At 39.8% G+C, this 27094-nt stretch overlaps 1 protein-coding gene across 1 annotated transcript in view; it reads right to left on the bottom strand.

Annotated features, from left to right (window-relative positions):
• The window catches only part of LOC108716215 (ventricular zone-expressed PH domain-containing protein homolog 1), a 213532-nt gene that overhangs the window by 22691 nt on the left and 163747 nt on the right, over positions 1-27094 (bottom strand). The window contains exon 12 of the mRNA XM_041563355.1: positions 16967-17084. Within this exon, the coding sequence (XP_041419289.1) occupies positions 16967-17084 (118 nt within the window). The remainder of the gene's footprint in view (positions 1-16966; positions 17085-27094) is intronic.

Raw genomic sequence — 27094 nt, 5'->3', positions numbered from 1 at the left:
GGATTTATTTGTATTACTATTATTATTATACGCAGTACAAAAAAATGGCCAAGAAATGCATATATTGACGGCATTCATGAAAGGTATTTGCACCCAAAACATGCCCCTTGTGCTTCTGTTTTTGCTAATATGTCCACTTAGCCTGCTCTAAAGGAATAGAGTGCAAGTGGATGCTAGGTACCATAGATTGATGCTGCTTTTGATATTATGTAAAATAGCAGGGCTTTTGCAAACATATACAGTTTATGACCCCCTTTCTTAAAAACAGTTCTTCGGTTAGTGATGTCAAATTTGTTTCATAAGCTGCCAGCCCCATTTTGTATAGTAAGTAATTTTAATTGTTACTTTGACTGGGCTTTACAAAGAAAACTTCAACCGCAGTCTACCATCCCTCTGGTCTGTCTGAATGGGCCTTGGCCTGACAGACATTCTGGCATTGAAAATACACACACAGGAGCAATAATATTCATTCCATTCCTCATGGGGATAAGGTAAGAGGTGTAGGACTATGGAGATTCAGCCCTGCCTAGTTAAAGAAACATAAATTGCTGAATATAATTCCTCGAAACTTTATTTAGCTAAAAATGAAGGTTCCTCAGAGTTGCAGAAGGATTGGGATGCCTTCAAGAAATGTAGCCAAACAACTGCATAATAGACTAGAGCTATCTGAGCATCTGAGAGATGGAGTATGTGTATTGGCCTAATAACCTAACGTTTTGGCAGCCTCTCACACCCTGAATCTACATAGTGTAGCGCTAACAAAGGTTTTCTATACTTTCCACATATAGCATTTGTTTTTCAGTAAGAAATGCCAAAACCCATGGTTTACAAATTGTCAGCAGCCTCCATAATTATAAACCGCAATGGAGAAACAGCCACAAAGAATTCTCAAATTGCAGACATTTCTTAGCTAATCTATACTTCCAGAGCATATCTCGAGGCAGATTTACAATTTTAAAATACCCCATACGAAGACTCGAGGCTTGAGGTTTCCAACAAGGCCTTCAGTTTAATACTCTGCCCTTTATATGGGGTTGTTAAGTAATATAGATTTTGGTGTTAGATTTCATAAATGGATCCACCTTGTCTGAAAGAACACCAAAGGAGAGGCTAACACTGTAGACACCTAACGACTTGGTGTGTTGATCAGTTCTATTCACTCTCTCCTTGGCTTTCTGCTCTGGCAATATAACCCCTAGTCATTCTTATTAGATCAACAGAGCAAAAGTGAACTCTTTAGACTTAAGGAACTGAACTTTTATTTGAAGTCGCTAATATGGTAAGGGCAGTGAGGATATGGAATGCAGATTCTACTGAATGTGATGGCAGATTCTATTAATGCTTTTAAGAGATATAATATGCAAGGCTATATTGATCTTAAGATCTTCAATTAGTTCAGTGTATGTATAGGTATGTATATATATATTTGAGTTTATTCATAAGTCTATATAGGTATATATATATATAATATATATGCACTTGGGAACCACTTGAAAGTGGTTGAACTTGAGTTTAGCCTTTTGAACCCAAACTATCTTGTAACGATGTAAAATAGGATATTAGGTGGGACTATTGTGAAAATTACAATTTAATCATACTAAAATAAGACATTTTCTAACATATGTTTTCTAACATAATCAGTTAAAAATGTTGAACTCTCCCAATTTCAATAGTCACTGTTCATTCTCTCTTCATGCCTAAAATATATATTCGAGCCCACTTGTTTAAAAGCACCAGAAATCGGTTATTTTGTTAAATTTTGATTGTGCTGGAGTCAATTATCTGAGTAAGCTCCAACTGACACAATGAAAGAAGAACCAACCATCACTTCTAATTGGTTCGGCAATACAATTACCACTACAGATTATAGTGTAAAACACTTGGGAACAAAATTTAGCAAGACAAATTCAATTGTCCCAAATAAGAAGCGAAAAAATTAAGATAAATCATACCCCGCAAATATCGTTTCGATGATAAACAAAAAGAGTCCAAATGTTTAAGATGTGGGGAAGCAAATAATGCACATGTAATATGGAATTGACCACCAGTATCAATTTTGGTTACATTGTTGATGAATTTAAACTCCTGAATCAGACACCTGTGTACTACAGTAGTTTTAACAGATGCCCTGGTGCCCTCCAAATGGATTGCAAGACTGTGGTTGTATGCAAAACTATAGCTCTGTATTGAATGGGACCCTCACTAACCATTCATTGTAAATAGTTAACGTTCATCAACAGTCAACTGGAATTTTACAAATTCACTTATTTGGACAGAGGGGCACCATGTACATACACTGTACCTACTTCCCTTTATGTACACTTTCCTTCTTTTAGATTTCTTCTCTTTCTTCCATTCTTTTCAATGTTCAGTTGCATATTAAATAACTTTTCTTTGTTCTTAGCATATGCATATGCTTTTCATTTGTTAACAGATGATCAGCCTTATATGACTCCTAGCAAACATAACAAAAGACCAGTGTGTGTAAATGGCCCTCTGGGTTCCATTTGTTGAATGAACATCACCTATGGTTATAAAGGTTGAGTATAAAACAGATCATCCTCTATGTACAATTAATTATTCCATGCTTCATCTTAACCATACATTGTACAAAGTAAAATGCAGTTTATTTGGCTAATTGTAATGTATGTAGTTCTCCAGCTAAGTCTAAGCATATAACTCTGGAGACACATAGGGCCTCATTTATACAGTGCAGGGCAGGGTGCAAAACCTTCCCCACTGTTAGCACTCATAGGCACAGGGCTCTGCACTCCAGAATTGAGCACAAATATCTAAACGTGTATTTATGAATATAGCACTGTATTAGCCTGTATTTTTGCAGTGCTCTATTATATGTTATATAAATGCAACCACAATGAATATCAATATTACAGGAGATACAATTACAATATAGAGATTTCAGACCATTTGGGGTGGTTTGGCATAATAGAGTATCAGTTGGTATCCAAATTAGGTAAGGAATTAGGTAAGAATTGCTATGCAGAGCAGCGTGCAAAATAAACATCACAGTGAAAACAACAGCACTTCAGAAAAGTGGCACACAATGTTCTGAATCTGAACCCAAAAAACAAAACAGAATTCTTAGAGCAGGTTTACTTAGCTTTCTTGGAAATATAAGCCTATGCCGGTATAACCATTTGGCTTAGTTATAATGAAGTAAATGAGTATATACACACACACACACACACACACAAACACACACACACACACACAAACACACACACACACACACACATACATACTGTAATTGCAGGTTGTACAGCTGTGGTTTCCTGCTGAAATGCAAATGCTTAGCTCTACATATCTTTTTGTGTAGATCCTAAATCAGATTTTTAAATTATACAGGTTTTTGTGTTTGTGCTAGATTACCAGTCAAGAGTGGCCAACAGTATTCCAGATTTTGAACACAAGTTTTTTTAAATGTTCTTGTAACCTAACAAGAGACCAACTGAAAAAGCACCATACCCATTGCTTAACATGGCCCTCCGTCCTGCACCATTTTCCAAACTTTCTGCTCAATATCTAGTCAATTGTCATTTTGGCCAACGTACATTGCCTACATGAGTGATCCCCAACCAGTGGCTCATGAGTAACATGTTGCTCTCCAACCCCTTGGATGTTGCTCCCAGTGGCCTCAAAGCAGGTGCTTCTTTTTGAATTCCAGGCTTGGAGGCAAGTTTTAGTTGCATAAAAAACATGTGTACTGCCAAACAGAGCCTCCTGTAGGCTTCAAGTTCCCATGGGGGCTACCAAATATTATATATAATACCCACTATTCTAGGTAATAAAATGGATTTAAAAAATAAAAAATGTTTTATATAACCTTTGCAGATGTGTTTAGCTAAAATGCTATTGCTTACTTGATTTGGCCATTGGGACAACAGAGCAAACACAAAATGGCATCATCAAATTATATTAATAAAGACAGAGATATACATAAATAAATAAATAAATAAATAAGGCTCTCCTGGAGTCTTTACTAAATGGAGTCTATGGGAGACCGCCTTCCTGTAATTCAGAGCTTTCTGGATAACAGGTTTCCGGATAACGGATCCCACACCTGTACTATTATTTAAGAAAGGTATATTTTTCATTCAGTTGTAGAAATATAGAAAATTATATGTTTTAGTAATAAATATTTTTAATTGTTATTGTTTTAAGAAATAGATGCCAGTAGCAAACACTGCTTGGCTTTCAGCTTGCTTATCGGTTTATACATTAACACAAAAATGTCTTAATGGTTTCCTTATGGTTAAATCCCAGGTGTGTTTTCATTCATTTCTGCCTATTCTAAATGTCTTTTTTGGTAGTTTTACTCGCAGCTGTCCCCAGCTCTGTGATACCCCCTGAGCTAATAGTTTCGACAGAGACAACGAGATTGTGAAGCTAAAACCGTTTTAACACCTAATTATTTGTGCTGTATGAGTGTAGCAAATATATTAAGAATTCACTCCGGAAATCTTCCCATAAACTGAAAAGCAGTATTATGCTTTTTTAAATTATCACCAGAAATAATTCTCCACATTTTCAATGGAAGATTCAAGGATAACATCGCACATTGTCACTAACAAAATCCTGTAGCAGAATGGTGACAGATATTTGCTCTAATGGAGATATTTTATTTCAAGAGTTAAGAATGTAAAGAGGTTTATTATTGGTTTGAACAGATAAACAATATGCTCTTTTATTAACCCATATTTTTATAGCACAGACATAATCTGCAGAACTTTAAAGACATTATACATCAGTCCCAACCCCAGCTCCCCAGTTACAAGTTAAGGTCCCTATTATATTTGTAATGCTAATAACGTCCAATTGCTGGGTGTACAAGGCCAGTCCCAAGGGCCAACAAATTTCTGGAATACAGCCCCCAGTCCAAAAGGGCCCAATTATCAGTTACACAAAAATTATACTCCAAAAATGTTACGTTCAGTATAAAAAATCAATATTTATTGAATACAGAATTTAAAAGAATTGGCATACTGACCCATTGATCCTCCGCCTTACGTGTTTCATAGCCACTGGTACTTAATAATAGGCACTATTATATTTGCACATACTATGTTCAATTTTATGGCTGGAATCTCACTTAGGTCTCCAGCTGCAAGACAATAATGCTGCCCTTCTGAGTGACAATGCAATGTTTTCCTTACCTATAATTATAATATACTGTATATCCTCTCTTCTATCTTCTCTTCTACTTGTGCATGTGCCTGTCCGAAATAAAAAAACGATGGAAGAATCCGAAGAGGATGGCAATAAGGATTATTTACAGAAATACCCCTGGCGAACAGGAGCAACAGCCTGGGGTTTTAGGAGCACCAGTCTGGGTGTCAGGCAATCCATTATAACAACTGGGGGTTGCCTAACGTTTTGGCAATGCCCATTGACCTTACTGCTTGCACTGCTGGTGATCCTTTTAAATATGGCTTTATAGGCCTCATTTACTAATACTGTGGGCGAGAGTCTTAAAGACTCCTGTAAGAAAGCATTGCACCCATTAGTGGGACTGCAAGTCATTCACATGTGCAAGATAGGGAGCATCCACCCACTTATCATGCAAATACATGACTGCAGAGTGCTGTATTTATAGAAAAGGCACAGGTCTATGTGTTCTATTCTGTTTAATAAATATTAATTTAAACAAGGCTCCAGGGCCTGATGGCATACACCCCCGGGTTCTAAGAGAGTTTAGTTTAGTTTTAGACCAGTCCCTATTTCTGATTTTCTCAGATTCACTTTCATCTGGTATGGTGCCTATGGATTGGAGAAAAGCTGATGTTATTCCAATATTTAAAAAGGGATTACGATCTGAGCCTGGCAATTATAGGCCAGTAAGTTTGACATCTTATTATCTGAAGGCTTTTTAAGGCATCACATTCACAATTTTGTCCCAGTCAATGGCATTATGAGCAGCAATCAGAAGGCTTTATGAAGGATAGGTCATGTCAGACAAATTTGATTGCTTTTTATGATGAAGTAAGTAAGATGCTGGACAGTGGGGGGGGGGGCAGTTGATCTATTTTGATTTTGCCAAAGCGTTTGATACTGTGCCCCACAAACGGCTGCTTTCTAAACTAAGGTCTGTTGGGCTTAATTAAGTCGTTTGCACGTGGATAGGAAACTGGCTACAGGAATCGGGTACAGAGGGTAGTTGTTAATGGTACATTTTCTTGTTGGAGTAAGGTTCTTAGTGGGGTCCCTCAGGGCTCGGTATTGGGCCGACTTTTATTTAACTTGTTCATTAATGACTTAGGGGAGGGTATTGTAAGTAATGTATCAGTGTTTGCAGATGACACAAAACTATACAGCCCAATTAATTCCATCCAGGATGTGGCATCCTTGCAACACGATCTTGACAAATCTGGGCAGCTAAGTGGCAAATGAGATTCAATGTTGATAAATGTAAAGTCATGCACCTGGGATGTAAGAATATCCAAGCCACTTATACCCTTAATGGGACTGCACTAGGCAAACAGTGTAGAAAGGTCACATGCACACTCAGGCCCTTCGAACAGCTTCCGCTGGTGCACAAAGGGAGACGGTACTCCCAACAATCCAATAAACAGAAAAATCAGGCTGGCACACAGAGCAAATTAAACCGGGGTCCTACCCCTGGTATGTTTATTGCATCACACAACGACGTAATAAACATACCAGGGGTAGGACCCAGTTTAATTGGCTCTGTGTACCAGCCTGATTTTTCTGCTTACTGCACTAGGCAAATCCATTATGGAAAAGGACCTTTTACAAGAGTTCTTGTAGATGATAAGCTTGTAGCAAGCAATGCCAGTCAGCAGCATCAAGGGCAAATAAGGTCTTGAGCTGTATTAAAAGGGGCATAGAGTCACGGGAGGAGGGGGTCATTCTTCCACTGTATAGAGCACTTGTAAGGCCCCATCTAAAATATGCCGTACAGTTTTGGTCTCCGTCACTCAAACAGGACATTATTGTATTAGAGAGGGTACAGAGAAGGGCAACTAAGCTGGTAAAAGGTATGGAAAATCTTAGCTATGAGGAAAGACTGGCCAAATTGGGAATGTTCACGCCGGAGAAGAGGTGCTTAAGGGGTGATATGATAACTATGTATAAATATATAAGAGGATCATATAATAATCTCTCTAATGCTTTATTTACCAGTAGGTCTTTCCAGCTGACATGAGGTCACCCATTCCGATTAGAAGAAAAGAGGTTCCGCCTAAATATACAGAAGGGGTTTTTTACAGTGAGAGCTGTGAAGATGTGGAATTCTCTCCCTGAATCAGTGGTACAGGCTGATACATTAGATAGCTTTAAGAAGGGGTTGGATTGCTTTTTAGCAAGTGAGGGAATACAGGGTTATGGGAGATAGCTCATAGTACAAGTTGATCCAGGGACTGGTCCGATTGCCATTTTGGAGTCAGGAAGGAATTTTTCCCCATCTGAGGCAAATTGGAGAGGCCTCAGATGGGTTTTTTTTGCCTTCCTCTGGATCAACTAGCAGTTAGGCAGATAAAAAAAACAAAAAACTGAAAGGTTGAACTTGATGGACGTGTGTCTTTTTTCAACCTTACTTACTATATTACTATGTCTTCAACCTGTGCCTAAGGGAACATCCCACTGGGCAGGGTGCAAAGTTGCAAGAAACATTAGCAAATTAAACCTCATAGACTTAGAATTTGCATTGGTGACTAAAATGCTTAATTGCACTGTGTATTTTTTAAATGTACCTGTGTTTTATAGGTATCTCCTCTTGTGCTTAGAGGTTTACTGTAAAGCAGTGCTGTCCAAATTATGTGGTACCAAGGACCGGGAATTTTTCTGGCCTACATGGTGGAGGTGGAGGGCCGATAATGGAAGCCAATGTTGACTACTCCCTGTTTTTAAACCACACCCAATTTAAACCACACCAATGTTACCACAAAACCATGTCCATATTAATAGAGGTAGCACCCCAAAAAACCAAATGGTTGGTGCTCACTGCAGGGAAATCACTCATATGTACAAAAGCCTTATTAAGACATACCCTTAAATCCACATGCCTCCTCATCCCCTGTTGATAACACAGCACCCCCCCAGCAAATGATTAAACGCCTTAAGGGCCCCTAACAACAATTTGCACATGCTAACAAACCCCCTGTCACGAACGCCGCCCGGAGCAGTTCCAGGAGCTCCAGGCGGCGCGTCTTTCCTCTCCGGCGTCGCTCCCAAAATGGCGGCGCCCATGGCCGCCACGTGGGTAGCGGCGCCGGCGCAAACACGCCAGCGCATCGACGCCAGCGTCAGGACGTCGGTGACGTCACAAAGGCGCCAAATTCAAAATAAAAACGCGACCTAGACGCCAGAATGGCGCCCAAGTATAGGATTACTTTCCCTAAGTGTATCCTGGGTTTCCTGTGAGCTTATTTTGCTAATCTTGTTCCTGATTTATATCCTGACCCTTTGCCTGGACTTTGGACTTTGCTGATATCTGCCTGCCTGTGAACTCTTGCCTGGATCCCGACTACTCTTTTGATTAACCCTTTGGACACCGCGACCTTGCTCCCTCAAGAGGGCTTCCTCCTCGATCCTGACTACCTCCCTGGAGGGACCTCCTGGCTCCCTGACATTATACTTGGGCCATGGATCCTACTGAGGAAGCTACGCCTGATGTCGGACGAGCGCTCCGCGGACTGGCATCCCGCATGGAGGAATATGAAGCCCAGCAGTACCGCATAGGGCAGGCACTCGATACCCTTCTCTCCCGAGTGCCTCCAGCGCCTTCTGCTTCCCAAGCTGCTGTAAATCCTCCCGTGACGGTCGTCTCGTCTACCACAGGTTTCTCGTCTGGTGAGCCTCGTATTCCGCCGCCTCCTCGCTTCAGTGGGGACCCACAGGCCTGCAGAGGTTTCGCTACACAGTGCCAGATCCAGTTCGAGTTTCAACCCTCGCACTTCCCCAATGAACGTTCCAAGGTGGGCTATGTGATGTCTCATATGGTGGGCAAACCGCTTGAGTGGGCAACATCGCTTTGGGAGAAGAATTCTCCACTGACTTTTGATGCCAAGGCTTTTCTTCAAGCATTTCGTACTGTGTTTGATGCCCGTGGTCGGGTCACTAATGCTCCGTCTCGTCTTCTACAACTCCGGCAGGGAAACCACAGTGTCAGTGACTATGCTATTGACTTTAGAACTTTGATGGCTGAGACTTCCTGGAATGACGATGCCTATAAGGCCGTATTCTATCAAGGTCTGTCTATTCGCATTAAAGATGATCTTGTCTCCAGGGAGTTCCCTGATCTGCTGGAAGATCTGATTGCACTATCCATTAAGGTGGACACCCGTCTCAGAGAGCATCAAGTAGAGAGGGAGCGTTGTAAAAGATTTCAACCCTTGTTGGCACCTCGCTTCCAGAGACCTCTCTTGCAAACTCCAGCTGCTCAAGCTTCTCCTTCTCCTCCGGAGGAACCGATGCAAGTTGGAAGGGCTCGTCTCTCCGAACAAGAAAGACTCCGTAGACGAATGGCTGGCTTATGTCTGTATTGTGGCGGACAGTCTCATTTTGCGAACTCTTGTCCGGTGAAGCCCACGAGTTCTGTTCCCCGAGGTATATCTAGGGTAACTCATGTAGGGGGCACTACTCCGAAGTCTCAAGAGAACACTCACAGGTTTCTCCTTCCTTTACAGATTCGCCTAGCCACTAAGACCATTGTTGGCTCAGCGTTCATTGACTCTGGAGCTGCTGGGAACTTCATGGATGCTCTTTTCGCCAAACACATGGAAGTTCCCTTATTCCCATTGTCCACTCCGTTTCGTGTCACTGCCATTGACGACAGACCCCTGGAGGCTGAATTTATCTCTAAGACGACTGGGGAATTGCCTGTGCAGGTTGGGACGCTGCATAAAGAAAGACTATCGTTCCTAATTATTTCCTGCCCATCCGTTCCTGTTGTTTTGGGTCTCCCTTGGCTGCGCCTGCATAATCCCACCATTGATTGGTCCGCAGGACAGATTTCCCGTTGGAGCCCATTTTGCCAGCAGCACTGTCTTCCTGCTGAACCCCTCCAGAGGGTGAATATCTCTATGTCTGATCTGAAGACTCTACCCTCCTTCTACAGGGAATTCTCTGATGTATTCTGTAAGAAATCCGCAGAATTCCTTCCTCCACATCGACCATACGATTGTCCTGTCGATCTCCTGCCAGGAACCATGCCCCCTAGGGGTCGCACCTATCCTCTTAATCCGGCTGAGATTTCCGCTATGAAAGACTATATTCAGGAAAATCTCCAGCGGGGGTTTATCCGCCCCTCTACTTCTCCTGCCGGGGCAGGTTTCTTCTTTGTGGAAAAGAAGGATGGAGGCCTACGTCCTTGCATTGACTACTGGGGCCTTAATAAGATCACTGTTAAAAACCGGTACCCCTTGCCTTTGATTGCTGAACTCTTTGACCAATTGAAAGGGGCTAAGATTTTCACTAAATTAGATCTCTGTGGGGCGTACAACCTCATCCGCATCTGTGAAGGGGACGAATGGAAGACGGCATTCAACACTCGGGATGGGCACTATGAATATCTCGTGATGCCCTTTGGCCTCTGTAATGCCCCCGCTGTCTTTCAGGAGCTCGTGAATGACATTTTCCGGGACCTCTTGGGAAAGTCTGTGGTCGTGTAACTGGATGACATCCTAATCTTCTCGAAAGACCTTGAATCTCATCGCTCCCAGGTGAAAGAAGTGCTCTCTCGTTTGAGGAAGAACTCTCTCTTCGCCAAGTTGGAGAAATGTGTCTTTGAGGTGTCTAAGATTCCTTTCTTGGGTTATATCATCTCCCCAGAAGGTTTCGAGATGGATCCCGTTAAGGTGTCAGCAATCCAAGAGTGGCCCCTTCCCTTGAGCACCAAGGCTATTCAAAGGTTCATCGGATTTGCCAACTACTACAGGCAATTCATCAGGGGGTTTTCTTCCCGTATTGCACCTATCCTTACTCTCATCCGAAAAGGGGGTAATCCCAGGTCCTGGCCTCCAGTTGCTGTAGAAGCTTTTCAGTCCCTAAAAGACGCATTTTCTTCTGCCCCAGTCCTCCGTCATCCGGATCCTAAGTTACCCTTTTGCATTGAGGTGGATGCATCTGAAGTAGGTGCTGGGGCTATTCTATCCCAGAGACATTCTGCCAATGGGAAATTGCACCCCTGTGCCTTTTTCTCCAGAAAGTTTTCTTCTGCAGAACAGAATTACGATGTAGGGAATCAAGAACTTCTGGCAGTCAAACTTGCTCTCGAAGAGTGGCGTCACCTCCTAGAGGGTTCTTCAATCCCGGTCACGATTTACACTGATCATAAGAACTTGGAGTTCATACATTCTCTCAAGAGACTGAATCCTCGTCAGGCCAGATGGGCCTTGTTCTTCTCCCGCTTCAACTTTGTCTTGACTTTTAGCCCTGGCTCCAAGAATCGGAAAGCCGATGCTCTGTGTCGAAGTTTCACTCCGGTGGATCGTACTCCTGAAAGACAAGAGCCTATTATTCCTCCTGTCAAGATAGTCGCTTCCTTGTACCCTCAATTCGCTGATCAAATTCTGGCTGGTCAATCTTCTGCTCCTCCTGATACCCCCATTGGGATGGCGTTTGTTCCCTCCGAGTTACGTCTGCCCATTCTTCAACAGACCCACTGTTCCAAGCAAGCAGGACATCCTGGTCCTGAAAAGACTCTTGAACTCCTTTGACGTTTAGTCTGGTGGCCGACTATCCGAAAAGATGTCAAAGACTTTGTTGCTGCTTGTACCGTTTGTGCTACATCCAAACCTAGCCATTCTCGCCCCAGTGGGTTATTACAACCATTGCCTATCCCATCTCGTCCATGGACTCATTTAGCAATGGACTTTATTGTTGAACTTCCCCCCTCTAGTGGTAACACTGTGATTTGGGTGCTGATTGACCGCTTTAGCAAGATGTCCCATTTCATTCCCCTGCGGAAGCTTCCCTCTGCTGTGGAGTTGTCTCAGCTCTTCATCCAGTATATTTTCCGTCTGCATGGTTTTCCTGTGGAAGTGGTCTCTGACAGAGGTTCTCAGTTTACTGCTAAGTTTTGGCGTTCCCTGTGCAAAGACCTGGGTATTACTCTCCAGTTCTCCTCCGCTTATCATCCCCAGACTAATGGAGCAGCTGAACGAGTAAATCAAGCGTTGGAACAGTTCTTGAGGAATCACGTCGCCCTTTGTCAAGATGACTGGTCTGATCTCCTCCCATGGGCGGAATTTGCTCATAATAATGCATGCCACACTTCCACTGGAAGGTCTCCGTTCATGTCGGTGTATGTCGAACTTAGAGAAGAGCACTCTGGTTCACAAGACGTGTGCAGATCGTAGATGTAGACCCTCTCCTCCCTACAAGGTTGGTGATAAAGTCTGGTTGTCTTCCAGGAACATTCGGTTGAAGGTGCCATCTCCTAAATTGGGTCCGAAGTTTGTGGGTCCATTCTCCATCTCGGAGGTGATCAATCCTGTGGCTGTCAGACTTCAGCTTCCCCCTGAGATGCGAATTCCCAACGTGTTTCATGTCTCTTTGGTGAAACCCGCTACCTCCAACCGCTTTTCTGTGAACCAGTCTCCTCCTCCTACTATCTCTGTGGATGGTCAACAAGAATATGAGGTAGAAAAGATCCTTGACTCCAGAATTTCCAGGGGCTCTCTCCAGTACCTCATCAAGTGGAAGGGCTTTGGCCCTGAAGAATGCTCCTGGGAAGGACACTCTGGTGTGCACGCTCCTCGTCTGGTGAGGGATTTCCACTCTAAGTTTCCCCAGAAGCCCAGTCTTGGTGGTCCAGTGGCCCCCCGTGGGGGGGTACTGTCACGAACGCCGCCCGGAGCAGTTCCAGGAGCTCCGGGCGGCGCGTCTTTCCTCTCCGGCGTCGCTCCCAAAATGGCGGCGCCCATGGCCGCCACGTGGGTAGCGGCGCCGGCGCAAACACGCCAGCGCATCGACGCCAGCGTCAGGACGTCGGTGACGTCACAAAGGCGCCAAATTCAAAATAAAAACGCGACCTAGACGCCAGAATGGCGCCCAAGTATAGGATTACTTTCCCTAAGTGTATCCTGGGTTTCCTGTGAGCTTATTTTGCTAATCTTGTTCCTGATTTATATCCTGACCCTTTGCCTGGACTTTGGACTTTGCTGATATCTGCCTGCCTGTGAATTCTTGCCTGGATCCCGACTACTCTTTTGATTAACCCTTTGGACACCGCGACCTTGCTCCCTCAAGAGGGCTTCCTCCTCGATCCTGACTACCTCCCTGGAGGGACCTCCCGGCTCCCTGACACCCCCAGAACAAACCCTTACCAGGCTTATGTTCAACAGGCAGAGCAGGGCACACACAGGCAGAGTATGGCACACAAGGGAGCATAGGGTAGGCAGATTATGGAATGCACAGGGAGCATAGGAAAAGAAGAGTATGGCACACCCAAGGAGAATAGGGCAGACATAGTATGACACATCTATGGAGCATATGGCTGGCAGAGTATGGCTCACACAGGGAGCAAAGGGTGGGCAGAGTATGGCACACACAAGTAGCATAGGGCAGGTAGATTATGACACACACAGAGCATAGGGCAGGCAGAGTATGGCACACACTGGGAGCAGAGGGCAGACAGAGTATGGCACACACAGGGAGCATATGGAAGGCAGAACAGAGCAGGAGAAAGGGAAACCCATCAGGACCACTCTAAAGTGTGCTATATACAGTGACACAGTGCTGGTGCCCCTCCAGCAGTTTGTATGAATGTGACCAGGTGAACAATGTGGGCAATTTCAGTCTGAGTCTCAGGTGTGAACAGTACAGGGTTTTAGGTCTGAGAACAATAGAAGTTGTGTTATAGGTGTGAACAATGCAGGGAGGATTATATGTATAAACAATGCAGGATTTTATTGTCTGAATTTGAGGTTAAAACAATTCAGGGGCCGGTTAGTGATACCTTTTAAAACGTACACATGGTAAGCAGATGCAGCAAGCAGACTTTCATGTGGGGGTCACCGCAGGCCGCAAGTTGGACAGCCCTACTGTAAAGAATATAGGACACTATGTATAGTATATTTAGCAAGTTGGGATCAAGTACAAGGTACTGTTTAATTATTACAGAGAAAAAGGAAATAAAAATACTTTGATGGGAGATGGCCTTTCTGTAATTTGGAGCTTTCTGGATAATGGGTTTCTGGATTACGGATCCTATACCTGTACTTTATGTATAATTTGTTTCATTCTTGTGTTCCATAAGGTAATGTCCTGAATGTTTGGAGTGCTTGCAAGAATATTGCTGGCTACTGCCTTTAACATATTTAATTCACAGACAGTTTATTTATGATTGTAAGGAACCATTCTGACCTCTGGATTTATTGGTCTAAACCTTTTGTTTGTTATACATTTGATCACACAAAGACACACGTCATATGTACTGCTCCCAATTATAGGGTGAAACAAAATCACTATATTGTTAACATATGGTTTTTATGCAAACTAGAACTGAGAACGGAAATGAGTTGGTAGCCTGTATAGAAAGTTCAATACAATTGCCAAAAAAACAGAAAATAACTTGTATTATTATTATTATGTTAATTACAAAATGATTCTTGCAAGACTAGTACTATAATACAATGCAATACAGATTGGGGTATGTGAGAACTCAGCAAGTGGTTAGAACAAATGATACACTGCCAATGTGCAGAGCAGTAACAAGAGTCTGTGACCACGTCTGATTCACAAAATTGAACATCCATTAAAAAAACAAGCCACCCCAGAGTTACTGAAAAACACACAAATAAATATTCCCACGGTGCAGACTTCTTGGTTCATGACAGTATGTGGTTTTCCCACCAAATATGAGGGAAAAAAACAAAACAAAAACATACAAGGAAAAACATAGGAAATTCTGAGAACTGGACTAAATTGTTACTACAGTGTCTGTCCTACAGTGTTGTTATTGGTGTACTTACTCTGTTTTATAATGTAATATTATGTGTGCATTTTGTCCTTCCGCAAACCATTATGTAGAAGGTCCGGATTTCTCTGGTATTGTTAGAATACCAATACTAAGATTACTAAGGTCATGCGAAATAACATTCCTGCAAAGGCTCACAACATTAATTAAACACCATAATTGGCCTCCTTTATAAAACTTGAAGCAGATTGCCTCCATGAAATTCTTAGGGCAATCACTCATTGGGGCTACTTTGGGTGCTTTAAATGCTGCATTTTTGTAGCCCAAAATATTGTGCCAAAGTACCCAAAGTAAATGTAATTTGCCTGTAAAGTACCTGTGACACAGCTTGTGAGGTGGCAGTAGCCTGGAAATATATCACTTCTCAGTAGAGTAAGAGCCAATACAGCTCTAACATTACTAGAGTAGGAGGGAGATATAGGTAGAGCAGTTAATCATTGGAGGAGCCATCTGCATATTGAATTAACCCTTGGGCCACAAACAGATCATCTCCAAGACAGTACTGTTGACTCATAAGCCTGATGCAGCAATACAAACCTGTTTCTATCTTGAAACCATTAAATATTAGAAACAAATTGACATTTAAAATGTGTAAATATATTTAAGTTATTTTTTAATTAACATGCCCTTTACTATATCACAAGGTTCATAAGCATGTGTGCCTGTCCTGAAGATGTTTGTGGGAGAAAAAATGGATCCAATGGTTTTGGGTTCATCACTGACCAGGTAAAACATTTACAGATAGACTTGCATATCATGTCTGTAATGCACTTCGTTTTTGTATCCATGTTCTTAATTGAGGGGCATATAATAAACTGCTTTAACAGCGCTTAAACAGCAGTAACTCTAAAGCTAAATAACATACCTGTAATCAGCAAAACCCAAAAACTAGTTCTCACTACTAATAGTCCTAGATCTCTCAAAAGCTTTTGACATTGTAGATCACCTCTCCTCTTCCAGTCCCTCCACTATCTTCCCCTCCACAACAATGCCTTATCCTGGGTTTCCTCTGTCTTAGGCCCTTTATTATTTTCTCTGTATACTTGTCCCTTGGCAAATCATTTCATATGTTTTTCTTATCCCAACCAACACCCACAACTTGCCAGATGTATATATTGCCTTTAATGACTTCACTATTATCTTGTCTCCACAGGCCAATTGCTTTGGAGTTACCCTTGATTCTGCTCTGTCCTTTACTCCTTATATCCAATGACATATCATGTCACATTCACCTTAGGAATATTTCCAAAACACAATCATTTATAGCACAAGATGGCATTAAAATTCTTATTCACTCACCCTAACTACTGTAACTTCCTGTTAATTGACCTTCCCCCCAGAGACCTCCAATCCAGACTCATACACCTTAGCAAACTAAGGTCCTCTGCCATGAGTTGAGAGGGATATCAATGAGTTGGAGAGAGTGCAGAGGCAGGCAACTAAACAGGTTAGAGCTATTGAAGATTTCAATTATGAGGGTATCAAAGTTGGGGTTGTCAAGGTTGGGGTGGAAAAAAAGACACCTGCGAGTGGATATGATTACACTTTACAAGTACATTAGAGCACATTCTAGACAAATAGCAGGGGACCTTCACAGTGAGGACAGTGAGGTTATGGAATGCTCTGTTATGTTAATATATATGGAGGGGTCAGTGTGTGTATGTATGGATGCTGGGTTTCATTTGGAGGGGTTGAACTTGATGGACTTTGGTCTTTTTTTAACCCGATTTAACTATGTAACTAAGAAATAACCTCCAGTTAAATGCAGTTCAATAAAAGTATGTTGAATTTCCATTTATTTTATTATAATAATTATAGCACAAAACACAATAGGATCAATGAAGGAATACAAAAAACATAAACATGTTATCTTTTTAGGACTGGCAATTGAATACAACATATTACATTGTGTGGCCTACAGAAAACATCCTAGACAACATGTCTTTTTTTTTTCTCCTATATCCTTTGTGAAAGAAATGTGATTTCAAAGTGTAAAATAGTTATTACCTGTTGCCTTTTCTGGGTTGTTACACATAAAACACAGCCACGACCCCACTTCCTCACTAAATCCAAATAGGTCAAAAAACCTTTCTTCTTCCAGATTGGTTTGTACAAGGTCCAGATCCTGCAACCACAGGAACAAAAAATAATAATTGTTTTTTTTAGACACATGCTTTAAGCAATCTTTCTTAAACATTTGGCTTTTCATTTTCAGATTTAATGTACCGTTTATGTATATCCTCAATAACATTTTTTTAAAAAATAAACATTTTACATGGAATTCTGTATAACATGAAGATTCAGTTTCAAAATGGGATTGTCAAACAGCAGGGATATTAATATTTATCTGTGGAAAAGGTCATGTTTTTTTTCCAGCATACATAAATTAAAATTTTATAGCTTGACCATAGACTGGCTCATACACTATACTACTATTTCTTTACTGCACTCTGTCTTATGTTCTAGAATTATATTATGTTAGCAATAAAAAAATTCTAAAGACTGGTTTGTATTTGATTCACAAGTTAAAGGGAATGTAATTGCTCCATACAACTGTTCCACTGCATCCTAGGTTTCTAAAGATGACTAAAAACATAGAGACAGATTCAAAATAATTCACCAGTGAAAATGGTGCTTTTCAGTACTTGCATTATCTTATATTATACTATAATTTGGGCTTTATGATACTAGACTTTAATGCAAACCTGTTTTTAAAGCTCCAGGATCAAAGAACAGGGAGCTACAGTCATATGAAAAAGTTTGGGAACCCCTCTCAGCCTGCATAATAATTTACTACACTTTCAACAAAAACGATAATAGTGGTATGTCTTACATTTCCCAGGAACATCTAAGTACCGGGGTGTTTTCTGAACAAAAAATTTTTAGTGAAGCAGTATTCAGTTGTATGAAATTAAATCAAATGTGAAAGAACTGGCTGTGCAAAAATGTGGGTACCCTTGTAATTTTGCTAATTTGAATGCATGTAACTGCTCAATACAGATTACTGGCAACACCAAATTAGTTGGATTATCTTGTTAAGGCTTGAACTTCATAGGCAGGTAAGTCCAATCATGATAAAAGGTATTTAAGGTGACCAATTGCAAGTTGTGCTTCTGTTTGACTCTCCTCTGAAGAGTGACAGCATGGGATCCTCAAAGCAACTCTCAAAAGATCTGAAAACAAAGATTGTTCAGTATCATGGTTTAGGGGAAGGCTACAAAAAGCTTTCTTAGAGGTTTAAACTGTCAGTTTCAACTGTAAGGAATGTAATCAGGAAATGGAAGGCCACAGACACAGTAGCTGTAAAACCAAAATCTGGCAGGCCAAGAAAAATACAGGAGCGGCTTACACGGAGGATTGTGGGACTGGTTACAGACAATCCAAAGATCACCTCAGAAGACCTGCAAGAACATCTTGCTGCAGATGGTGTATCTGTACATTGTTCTACAATTCAGCACAATTTGCACAAAGAACATCTGTATGGCAAAGTGATGAGAAAGAAGCCCTTTCTGCACTCACTATAGAAACAGGGTTTGTGCTACTGCCACATTACAGCAAGTATCTGTGGTACCACTCAAAAAATAAATATTAAATCAAATTTACAAAGTTATAATAGAGATAATGAAGGAGAATACACTCGCAGTTCACCTCAGTCCCAAGGTGCAAAGTCCAAAAACACTGTATCCAAAAGGATGTGAGGATCTCCAATAATCAAAAAACAAATGTAAAAAGTAGAAAAATTTATTAGGACATAAGACCTAACGCGTTCTGTGCCTATTGGGGCACTTACTCATAGGCTTTCTGCACTCACGCCACAAACAAAGTCGCTTGTTGTATGCAAAACCTCATTTAGACAAGTCACAGTCATTTTGGAACAAAGTGCTTTGGACTGATGAGACAAAAATTTAGTTATTTGGTCATAACAAAAAGCACTTTGCGTGGTGGAAAAAGAACAACGCATTCCAAGAAAAACACCTGCTACCTACTGTCAAGTTTGGTGGAGGTTCAATCATGCTGTGGGGCTGTGTGGCTAGTTCAGGGACTAGGGCCCTTGATAAAGTTGAAGGTCGGATGTATTCAACCCAATATCAACAAATTCTTCAGGATAATGTTCAAGCATCAGTCACACAGTTGAAGTTACGCAGGGGTTGGATATTCCAACAAGACAATGACTCTAAATACACTTCGAAATCTACAAAGGCATTTATGCAGAGGGAGAAGTACAATATTCTGGAATGGCTGTCACTGTCCCCTGACTTGAATATCATCAAAAATCTATGGAATGATTTGACGCAGACTGTCCATGCTCAGCAGCAATCAAATTTAACTGAACTGGAGAGATTTGTATGGACGAATGATAAAAAATACTGCCATACAGAATCCAGACACTCATCAAAGGCTATAGGAGGCTTCTACAGGCTGTTGCATTGGCAAAAGAAGACTCATCTAAGTATTGATGCAATTAGGAATGGGCGAATTTTTTCGCTTTGTTTTGCTGCGGAAATGAGACTTGTATGGCGGCGTGCGACAAAAAAGACGCCCGTCAAATAAATATTGACGGCCATAGACTTTAATGGGCGTCGGCGACATTTCGCCGGCGGCAAATTTTTGGAAAGGGTTTAAATTTGCCCATCCCTAGATGCAATATCTCTGTTGGGGTGCCCAAATGTATGCACCTGTCTAATTTTGTTATGATGCATATTGCATATTTTCTGGTAATCCAATAAACTTTATGTCACTGCTGAAATACTACAGTTTCCATAAGGCATGTTATATATTAAAAGGAAGTTGCAACTTTGAAAGCTCAGCCAATGATAAACAAAAGTCCAAAGAATTAAGAGGGGTTCTTCATATGACTGTTTATATATACTGGTATGATTCCCACTCAAATAAGGCAACTAGCCCTGAAGTGCTGGAAGAAAAAACATTTTGTACTCAAGTGGAACCTTAGAATCCCCAGTCTAGACACCTTTAAAATCCTTCAATGGATTCATTATAACAAAACCACCTCTAGTTGCTGTTATTACAATATAAGGATTTTCAATTAAACTTATAAAGCTTGTCTTTGTTACATAGTAAAATTATATCTGGTTCTACAACAAAGCGGTCTACTTGATAATTCATTAAGATCCAAATTAGTTTATCCAAACCTTGCACAGAATACAGTTTGAGTAGTGGTGGTCAAATGGAATTGTTATATGACTCTGCTATAACAGAAGCCATCTTTAAACAGAACCTATTGACATGACTAATGCTGTCAGAAAATGAAATGCATCAAATGGATTTAAACCATTTACTAGGAACACAATTTCAACCTTTCTGAGAAACCTTGGTTTGGAAATGTTACAATACTTAAGTTGCAGTAAACTAAACAGTTTTAGTTAAGTTGCAGTAACAGATGGTATTATATCGCACAGCATTACCTCACAGAGACAGAAAACAAGACAATATATTTCTGCAGTGAGAAAATGAGTTGTGCAAATAGTATGTCCCTAAGGCAAATTATTTTCCCATGTCTGCTTGTTTAAAGGAGAAAGAAAGCTCCAAGACAGTTTATTGCCAACAGATTTGCCAGAATAGTGCAAGCTAGAACACTATATTTATTCTGCAGAATGCTTTACCAAACCCGAGTAAACAGTTCTAGACAGTCTGTTTGTTTAGGATAGAAGCTGCCATATAAGCTTGGTGTGACATCACTTCCTACCTGAGTCTCTCCCTGCTCACTTACAGCTCTGAGCACAGATTACAGCAGGGATGGGAGGAGGGAGGGAGAGAGGAGCAAACTGAGCATGCTCAAGCCCTGCCCTGGAGGTTTATGTTGAAAACAGGAAGTCTGATACAGAAGCCCATGTGTACACAATAAAAGGAAAGAAATGCTGTGTTTCTTTAGACAGAGGACTCAGAGCAGCATTACTTTGAGGGTTTACTGGTGTATTTATATAGACCTTTCTGATAAAGCTAACTAAAATTTTAGCCTTTCCTTCTCCTTTAAAGCACACACATATGCATAAATTCAGAACCACATAACTTGCACCCAAAGAGAGACTTGGATGTGTCCCCTGACAACATACCTTAACTTATGGGGTTTCAGTCAAAGTCAATGTTTTTTTGTATACAAGGAATCATGTGGATGCCTTTAGTTTGAACATGACATTAGCTATATTTATTTTGCAGTGTGTGTTGGGGGTTTCCTTTTAGTCCATCATATCTAACTGCTTTTGGCTGTTCTGTTTTAACACAGAAATCTCATAGAATCATATTCTTTGCAGGCGCATTAAAAGGAATAGAAAAATACCACTATCACAGTCAATTAACTTGGGAAATGGGAAAATAGTACTTGTACTTTTCAGCCCAAAACACTGAAGATTCTTTACAGCTAAATCTCTATAAGTGCAAGAATAAGAAAACATAATCGTTACGATGCAGAGGTCAATGTATGTCCCTGTACTTGTCACACCTCCAAATATGGCACATCATGCCTCTGAATTGCTAGGCCATACCCCTTTATAATAAGATAACAGGAATGATGTTAGAAGTAATAAGGAAGATTATTGCTAGTTTGGAGACAATGACAGCCTAGGTAATGTTATAACTGTTATTACTGAGTCAGTAACACATTGGAAGAAACTAGGGTAAAAAAAACCCCAAATAAAACAATATTTCCACCTCTTAATATTTTCATTAGGAAATAACAACAAAGAAAGTACAGTTGCCCCGTAACTTTTCCGGTATGATCGGATTTTATGACACATTAGCCCGCTAATATATCATATTCATTTCTGTACGAGAGCCCCTTAGAGTATTTCTTTAAACCTTCATCCATTTTTTGAATCAATTTTTAAAATTATTAATGACCTCTAGCTCTTTCACATGGGGGGCCCATTTACTTAGCTCGAGTGAAGGAATAGAATAAAAAAAACGTCGAATTATGAATGTTTTTTTTGGCTACTTCGACCATTGAATTGGCTATTTCGACCGTCGACTACGACTTCGAATCGAACGTTTCGAACTAAAAATCGTTCGAATATTTGACCATTCGATAGTCGAAGTACTGTCTCTTTAAAAAAAACTTCGCCCCCTACTTCGCCACCTAAAACCTACCGAGGTGCAATGTTAGACTATGGGGAAGGTCCCCATAGGCTTTCTAATGTTTTTTTGGTAAAGGAAAAATCGTTCGATCGATGGATTAAAATCCTTCGAATCAACGAATGGAAGGATTTAATCGTTCCATCGAGCGATTTTTCGTTCGATCGTACTATTTGTGGTAAATCCTTCGACTTCTATATTCGAAGTCGAAAGATTTACATTCGGCAGTCAAATATCGAGGGTTAATTAACCCTCGATATTCGACCCTATGTAAAGCTGCCCCTATGTGTAATATGCTTATCTCTTTATCTAAATTAGATATTTGATTACTTCTATATGGAAATCTAATCACTAGTTCAAAAGAGCAAGATATCAAACTCAATTTGTATTGTCCCATAAAATCCCTATAATATCTTCCATAAGCTAGACACTAAAGCATTCTCAACCTTTTGGGCGTAAAATCCTCTGATGAATATTTTTCTATAACACCTATTTCCCATTTCATTTTAAATGTAATGTTCCAATGTTTTTCCAGTTAAAAAAGGATTTAAAACTATAATAATCTCAATAATTATCTCAGAAACATTGTATTAATATTTTATACAAACCTCTTAATTTCACATAATGACATTTTAGAATATAGCACCTGCGTTGCTGTTACATTAACAAATAAGATTATACAATATGATAAGATAAATTCAGTGTCTTTCAGTGTTTAATAAACAGTGCTCAGATGAAAATGTCTTGGTAAATATTGAAATATAATCAGACAAGATCTTACTAGATTTCTGGATGCATGTCTTTTTATGACTTAAATATCAAATAAAAAAAATTATAGTTACAGTGTCCTTTGTTTTATGTAATGATAAGACTTCTTGGAAAAAATTAAGTATATTGCTTTTGTAACAGAATAATAAAAGAGAGAAGATAAAGATATTCTGAATATTACTTGTGTTTATGCTTTGTGGACCTCATCTGTGATAAAACAGTGTTGTTGAAAGTAAATGCTTTAAAAAATATGAAGCATTTCCAAACCTTAGGAAAAACAATAATATAAAAGATATTGGTTTGAAAGAAATTGCCATTATGGCTTTCTTCCTTTTGTAAAAGAAAACCTGGAATCAATTTAATAGACGTAAACAAATAATACCACCATAAACGCTTCAACAGAAAAAGTGAGACAATGTTTTCTTGGCACTAAAAGAAACTAATTTTAAAATTGGATCTAAATTATTTACTAAATTAGCAGAGGCCAAACAAATATTTTGAAAATGAAATGCTTTTGATGGTCCATCTCAGCTACAGATGTCTACAATGAAGTGCTTTGGAATGGACATATGAGGGATTCTCTTAACTGCCAACAAAAAGGTGTTCCAAGTATCTGATTATATTAAGCAACATATTGAGGACCCTTAAAAAGAAGAAAAATTACTTGATAAAATCCTAGTTCTTATCTTCTGTTGTCATGATGTATTTTATGGATACCCAAACCCTCTATATTTTATAACATGGGTTACTGTGCCTATTTACAGCATGCACTACTGGAAAAAGAGACTCTGCCACAATCTTTGACTGTTGAAGAGTATGAACACCCAAAAACAATTTCCTACTGAAAAATAATTAACAACTTCTCCATAGACATTAAACAAAAGTGTTCAATGGTTTTATAGTTATGTGTAAATGTAATTGCGATTGAAGTTTCTGTATATAACTTTTCTGTTTCCTTGTTGCTAAATATTAATAACCAATATTTTATAAGTTAGAACCATGAGGACTGAGAGTCGAAAGCAGATGCTTTATTTATGATTCTTTCCTTTGTCTATGCTGATTAGTGCCTGTGGTTCCCTTAACTGCCGATCTGTCTTTGGTTTAACCAATTTGTTGAACTTGTCTGTGTATGATACTGTCTAGTTTGCATGTTTTATATTTGACATGTGAGGGCACATTTACTTAGGGTCGAATATCGAGGGTTAATTAACCCTCGATATGCGACCGTCGAAGTAAAATCCTTCGAATTCGAATATCGAAGTCGAAGGATTTACCGCATTTCCTTCGTTCATACGATCGAAGGAAAAATCATTCGATTCGAAGGATTTTAATCCATTGATCGAACGATTTTCCTTTGATCAGGAATTGGCTAGAAAGCCTATGGGGACCTTCCCCATAGGCTAACATTGATGCTCGGGAAGGTTTTAGGCGAAGTAGGTGGTCGAAGTTTTTTTAAAGAGACAGTACTTCGACTATCGAATGGTTGAATAGTCGAACAATTTTTAGTTCGAATAGTTCGATTCAAAGTCGTAGTCGAAGGTCGAAGTAGCCAATTTGATGGTCGAAGTGGCCAAAAAAATACTTCGAAATTCAAAGTATTTTTTATTCTATTCCTTCACTTGAGCTAAGTAAATGTGCCCCTTGGTCTGTTATTTACTAAAATTTGTACTCTGCTACACGTGGACCAAGCATTGACTATTCTTTATCTTACCAGTTATTGGTATAGCTCCTGCCCACATTTTAAAATGTCTATATCCTTCCAGAACTGTTCTGGATTTAGTCCTGTAACACACAGCTCCTCCTAGGAAAACTGCAGAACAGAATGGGTAAATGGTTACCAACGAACATCAGGTCTGTAATTCAGCTTTTTCTTTCTTCTTGACTCTGCTTTGATACAGGTAGGTGGTCATGGGAACTTACACCATAAGACCACGTGGCAGCCAAGTACCAAATGGTTTCTTCTGAAGGCAAGTAGGACAGTTATAAATGAAAAAGTGTGATGAAGCCTAGTTCCTTATTATGAGAGTTTATTTATAAAGCATCAGCCTATTGTGCTGTATTGTGTACTAAATGGGGACAATGGTAATAGTACGCCTGCTAGGATATGGGTATAGAAAGCCCCACAAGCGAGAACATGCAATCTAGGGAAAAGTGCCACAAGAAATACACAGGATAGGGGTTTGCGGCAGTGTTTAAGGGAGGGAAATTCCATACACATTATGCAGGAGAGCTAAAAGAGACCCATGTTTGAAACTGAAGCAGTATACAGAGTGTTAATTACACAGGTGTGATTACCCTCTGCTTTATATATATAACTAAGGTTGTAATACGTGATGCATACCCAGTGAAACAAAATTAACATCTTAATGGCATCTAGGGGTACTTGGGTTAATAGTATGAGTAAAGCAAACTCCAATGAAGAAGACAGTACAGCAGCTTTAAATGTGACACTGAATTACCCAGAAAATGTCTCATCATTTATACTGTAGCTTCCAACATAATTCAGACACTTAAATTAAGATTTATCAGGGAATTTAAGATAAAGATCGGACTGGGCATAAAACCTGGTCAGCCAAGCACTATATTTGTGCCATGTGTGCTTGCTGTGTGGTTCCTCTACATGATTTGTCCTTAGCCATGGGAAGTGGTGTAATTAATGGGGGGTAGGGGGTGTGTCTTTACTCAGGTCTACCCCCACCACAAGGCCTGCTAGAGATAATCCCGGGCCAGATTGACAAATACATAGATCAGCTCATATTGACCTGCCTAGTGGGTGGCTAAATCAAGATCTATAAATTTTGGGACCTGGCCAAAAAGCAGATCTTTATATGTATGTCCAGGTTTATAGCTTGCTTTACATTAAAATTAACAACCATATTTTCTTTTCTGTGGAATCTGATGTTTGTGAAAGACAGCATATTTATGTCTATCAATTAGTAACAATTAACTGTAAACTTTTGCTGAAGTAATTGTGGTTTTTGACAGCTAAATGTAGTGGTCACATCAGTAGACATTTAAAGTAGTAATAAAACTCTTCTTGTTTTACACTTTTACTCCCCAAACGCTGATAATATATTGTTGTGTCATTTACTGGAAATATACACACATCTGGAAAGGTTTTATTATTTGGCAAATTCAGATCTCCCTTTTCATCCAAATGCCTTCTTTGTGGTATAATTGCTTCCAAATCTACTAGGCATACTGCTGAGTCCTGAACTACAATTCTACCACTATTTTAGAAGGGAAATCTTGCCAGCTGATACATAGCAGGGCCAGAACCTTGCCAAGTCCATAATCAACAATAACAACGGAGATTTGTAAGAGTCATTTTTAGAGAAGCCATTCCTTCCTTTCTCATGTGAACTGATATTTTGCTTTACTTTATAATAATAACTGCTTCCTAACTTTAAATTAAAGTAGTGCAGTGCTCAACTACAGTACTCAACCAGGATAATAGAAATCTCTTAACAACTGGGCAAATTCTGAATTTACATACAACCTTTATATTAATTCTCATGCAATTAATGCATAATTTAAATATATATTGTAATCATTTAAGGTCTGTTTAAGACATAAAGACTAACTGTGATTAGATAGTTGTGGATCTAGACCTTGCATTTAAAGACTTTCACTTTACAACAAACAGTTAGCATATGAATATGTTATTACTTGAGTTAGGTGACATCTGTGAAGCTAGAACAAATGTAATGTAATCTACTATATATCAGACTGAATAGTTTAAAGTTGTATAGTGCCATTCACAGACTTCTGGTAAAGATAAGAACTGAATGAGTAAGCACAGTCTGCCAGTAAAAACTGTTTTGCGCTTTGTTCAGCAAATGCACATCAATCACCTGAATTTAATTTAATGACTTTGTCATGAATTTATTATTTGTGATACATCTGAACTTTTGATTTACAGGTGAAGTCCTACTAAACAGTTTTGCTTGAACCCCATATGATTTAGTCCTGATTAAATGGGCAGTTGACCCTAACATGAATTTTTAGTATTGTGTGGATCAGGGGGTTATCTAATTTTATTAAAACACTATATAATATAGTCAGCCTAAAGGCCTCACCCAACTGAAATATCACTATACAACTTGCAATTAAAATTTTAGATTTTGGTAGACATTACTGTTCTATACATATTTCCATTGCCTACACAAAAATATCCCATAAAACAAAGAATAACTTATAAACTCCTCCTCATTACCTTCAAAGCCCTTCACTCCTTATCACCTAATGACATCTCATCTTTTGTCTCTCTTTATGTTCCTG

This window comes from Xenopus laevis, chromosome 5L (genome assembly GCF_017654675.1).
Source record: "Xenopus laevis strain J_2021 chromosome 5L, Xenopus_laevis_v10.1, whole genome shotgun sequence".
Lineage (NCBI taxonomy): Eukaryota > Metazoa > Chordata > Amphibia > Anura > Pipidae > Xenopus > Xenopus laevis.
The sequence above is the reverse complement of the archived record's forward strand: the minus strand, read 5'-3'. Positions and strand labels throughout refer to the sequence as shown.